The 3,499-nt window shown below is 50.7% G+C and overlaps 1 protein-coding gene across 1 annotated transcript in view; it reads left to right on the plus strand.

The window, feature by feature from the left end:
* The window catches only part of tpbgl (trophoblast glycoprotein like), a gene marked incomplete at both ends in the record, with an annotated part of 6,455 nt that extends 3,807 nt beyond the window's left edge, over positions 1–2,648 (plus strand). Inside the window, 2 exon segments of the mRNA XM_084473683.1 lie at positions 1,695–1,918; positions 1,920–2,648. Of these exon segments, the coding sequence (XP_084329809.1) occupies positions 1,695–1,918; positions 1,920–2,648 (953 nt within the window).
* Between the last annotated feature and the right edge of the window lie 851 nt (positions 2,649–3,499).

A 3,499-nucleotide genomic window follows, 5' to 3' on the forward strand; every position in this document is an offset into this window, starting at 1 on the left:
TTCATTGTTATACTCCCATTAGGAGTCAGCAAAATTGTAAAGTCAGGAGTCTGACGGTCTGTGGCAATACAATTTGGACTATTGCTACAACAGTACCTTGTCTTAAGTGATTCCTTTCTACCAAACATTGTTGCGTAGTAAATTATACGTAAATTATCTAAGACCCCACGTGACGTAACTTACAACTTGTAACTTGTACTTGTAAGTTACAAGTTGTAAGTTATCTAAGTTATCTAAGTTACGTAAGTTACAAATTGTAAGTTACTTACATAACTTACAACTTGTAACTTTCAATTTACGTAACTTATGTAGGCCTAACTTACAACTTGTAACTTACGTAACTTACAATTGTACACATCGACCCACAGACACACATCTAGTAGGCCTACATGCAACTAGACCTATTGGCATGGAAAGCAGGAAGCATGTAATAGTATCTGACGTGGAATAAGCGTTTTTGCTCTCATGGGCGTGAGGGCAAACGCTCCCCCAGACGGATCACGTACCGCGGGAGAGTGTAACGTTACAGGAGCGGTCTCATCCTCCTCCGTTCGGACGCTCATGGCTGGCGCTGTCCGCGGTGCTGAATTCTCTGAACTGGAACCAATGGACTGAAGGAAACTTGTCCTTCTGACAATGACTTCATTCACCAGTTTTGACATCGCATATTTGATCGAATCTCTTTCTTGTCAGGGCAATGGGATCCGTTTGAATCTGTCAGCGGCCACATTGTGTTGACCGGCTCAATGATGTGTTGACCTGTAACCGAAGCACAATAACTCGAAGCACGATTGATGGATTGGAGTCTGAAGCGTGAAACCCTGCATTGCTCACAGAGACAGGGCTCTGCTTTATATTTCACATAACACTGAATTATTTTGGCGCACAGTAAGACTGTGTATCTGTAAATGATGAATGTTACCTAACTTCCTTCTTAGCCAACTGTACGAGTCGAGTATTAGAGTAGTAGAGTATAGTTCTACTATAGTGTAGTTAAACTATGGAGTTTAAATTCACCGCCGGAAGTCGGAAGGCCCATGCAAGTGAACGGAGCATTGATAATCTATATTATCATCGTATTCACTGTCCACACAGACAGCTGTCGTCAGTCTCAGACACACGGTTTGATTTGCTTCTCATCAACTGCTGCATTTATCTCATGATTACATAAAAGAAACGTGTTCCTCCCACCATCAATGCAATAATCTCACTCTCTCTCTCTCTCTCTCTCTCTCTCCCCTCTCTCTCTCTCTCTCTCTCTCTCTCCCCCCTCTCTCTCTCTCTCTCTCTCTCTCTCTCTCTCGTCAACCTTGTCTCGTGATGAGGGACCCTGTTGCCTCTGTCTGTCTGTCTGTCTGTCTGTCCTGTCTGTCTGTCTGTCTGTCTGTCTGTCTGTCTGTCTGTCAGCGTTTAAAACATATACAGGAGCGGGGGACCGCGAATCAGAGGATGATCCTCTCGGCCAATCGCAGTCTCCCGTTCAGCGCTGACGTCCCCCTGAGACGCGGAGTTCAGCTCGGGAGGGGAGGGGACTGCCGGGTCTCCAGCTGATGGTCAGGACGGGACGGTGGGTCATAGCGGCGTGCTGTGAGGTGTTGGGAGGATGGGGGGGGGGGCCGTGGATGCTGTACTCCGTGTTTCTCGGAACAGCGGCTCGTCTGTTTCGCGGTGTTCCTCTTCTTTATTCCCGCCAGAGGGGACTACTGCCCCCCGTCCTGCCTCTGCGCCAGAGAGTCGGGGGACCGTCACCTGCCGCGGGGGAGGGTACTCCGGGGTGCCGGGGGACATCCCGCAGTGGGCTTCCACTTTCATCCTCCGAGGGAACAACTTGACAACTTTACCGCGCGGGGCGTTCAGCCCCAGCGGTGCGTGGCGGCCGCTCGTGACGCTGTCGCTGTCGCATAACGGGATCCGCGTTGATCGAGCCGCACGCCTTCCAGGGACTCTCTGCTCTGCATGTGTTGGATTTGAGTCACAACCGGCTGGTCTCCATCTCACCGGGATCCTTCTCAGGTTTACCTGAACTCCGCTCGCTGAACTTCAACCAGTCTCTCGCGCCACTCGCCGCCGCGCAGCTCGTGAACGCCCTCAGTGGCGCAGAACATCTGCGCAGCCTCCACAGACTGGACCTGGCGGGAAACCAGCTGACGTCCGTCCCGCTAGGACCACACATGTCCGACCTGCACACGTTGGTGCTGACGAACAACTCGATCCAGACCGTCGGCAGGGACCACGTGGCCACGCTCTACCAGCGACCACGCATGCGCATCTACCTGTCCCTGAACCCTTTCCGGTGCGGCTGTGAGCTGGAGGCGTTCTGCTCCTGGCTGAGGAACTCGTCCCAGGTCCCCGACGTGGAGGCCCTGGTCTGCAACGGGCCGGGGGCCCGGCGGGGGGTCCGGCTGGAGGACCTCCAGGAGGAGGAGCTGGGCTGTGCGGACCAGGTCCTGGAGCCGGTCTCCTACGTGTTCCTGGGTCTGGTGCTGGCCCTGATCGGGGTGGTGTTCCTGATGGTGCTCTACCTCAACCGAGGGGGCATGAAACGCTGGCTGAACAACCTCAGAGAGGCGGGCCGCGACCAGATGGACGTTTACCACTACCGCTACGAGCAGGACTCAGGCCCCAGGCAGGCCAATGTGGCCGTGTAGTCTCTCAATCTCTCTCTCTCTCTCTCTCTCTCTCTCTCTCTCTCTCTCTCTCTCTCTCTCTCTCTCGCTTTCTCTCTCTCTCTCTTTCGTCTCTCTCTCTTTTTGTCTCTGTCTCTGTCTCTCTCTTGAACCGCTCATCATGATGGAGGTTGAACCGCTCATTGAACCGCTCGTCACCCCCCCCCCCCCCCCCCACAGTGAATCGCATGGATCAATGTTTCCAACCGACCACATGTCTTCATCTCCCTCTCACTGTGTTGTTACTCTCTTTCACTATTTCAGGTTCATCGGCGGAATCAACCAACAGGGAGTTTAAGAGCAACAGTCCTCATTTAGACATGCATGCTGTTCTAGAGGCTGGAAAAATTGGACTACTACAATTATAATAAAAAAGGTACAACTGAAAGAATGAGTGTTTTTTCCTCTCACGAATATTCCCTTCCACAAAGTCAAGCGAATGTTTCATACACTCAACAAATACGCAATTAAAGTAATGTGTGGTATGTTATGTTGTGTTATGGGTTATGTGTAACGTTAGGTGTAATGTGTGATATGTTAGGTTATGGGTTATGTGTGATATATTTTGTTATGTGTTATGTTATATGTTATGTGTGATATGTTATGTGTTGTTATGTGTTGTTATATGTTATGTGTGATATGTTACGGTATGCGTTATGTTATGTGTTATGTTTTGTGTGATATGTTGCGTTATGTGTGATGTGTTACGCTATCTGTTAACTCAGGTGGTAGAGCGGGTTGTCCAGTAACCGGAAGGTTGCTAGTTCAATCCCCGGCTCCTCCTAGCTGAGTGTCGAGGTGTCCCTGAGCAAGACGCATCACCATGACTCCTC

Source organism: Micromesistius poutassou (genome assembly GCF_964030765.1).
Source record: "Micromesistius poutassou genome assembly, chromosome: 10".
Lineage (NCBI taxonomy): Eukaryota > Metazoa > Chordata > Actinopteri > Gadiformes > Gadidae > Micromesistius > Micromesistius poutassou.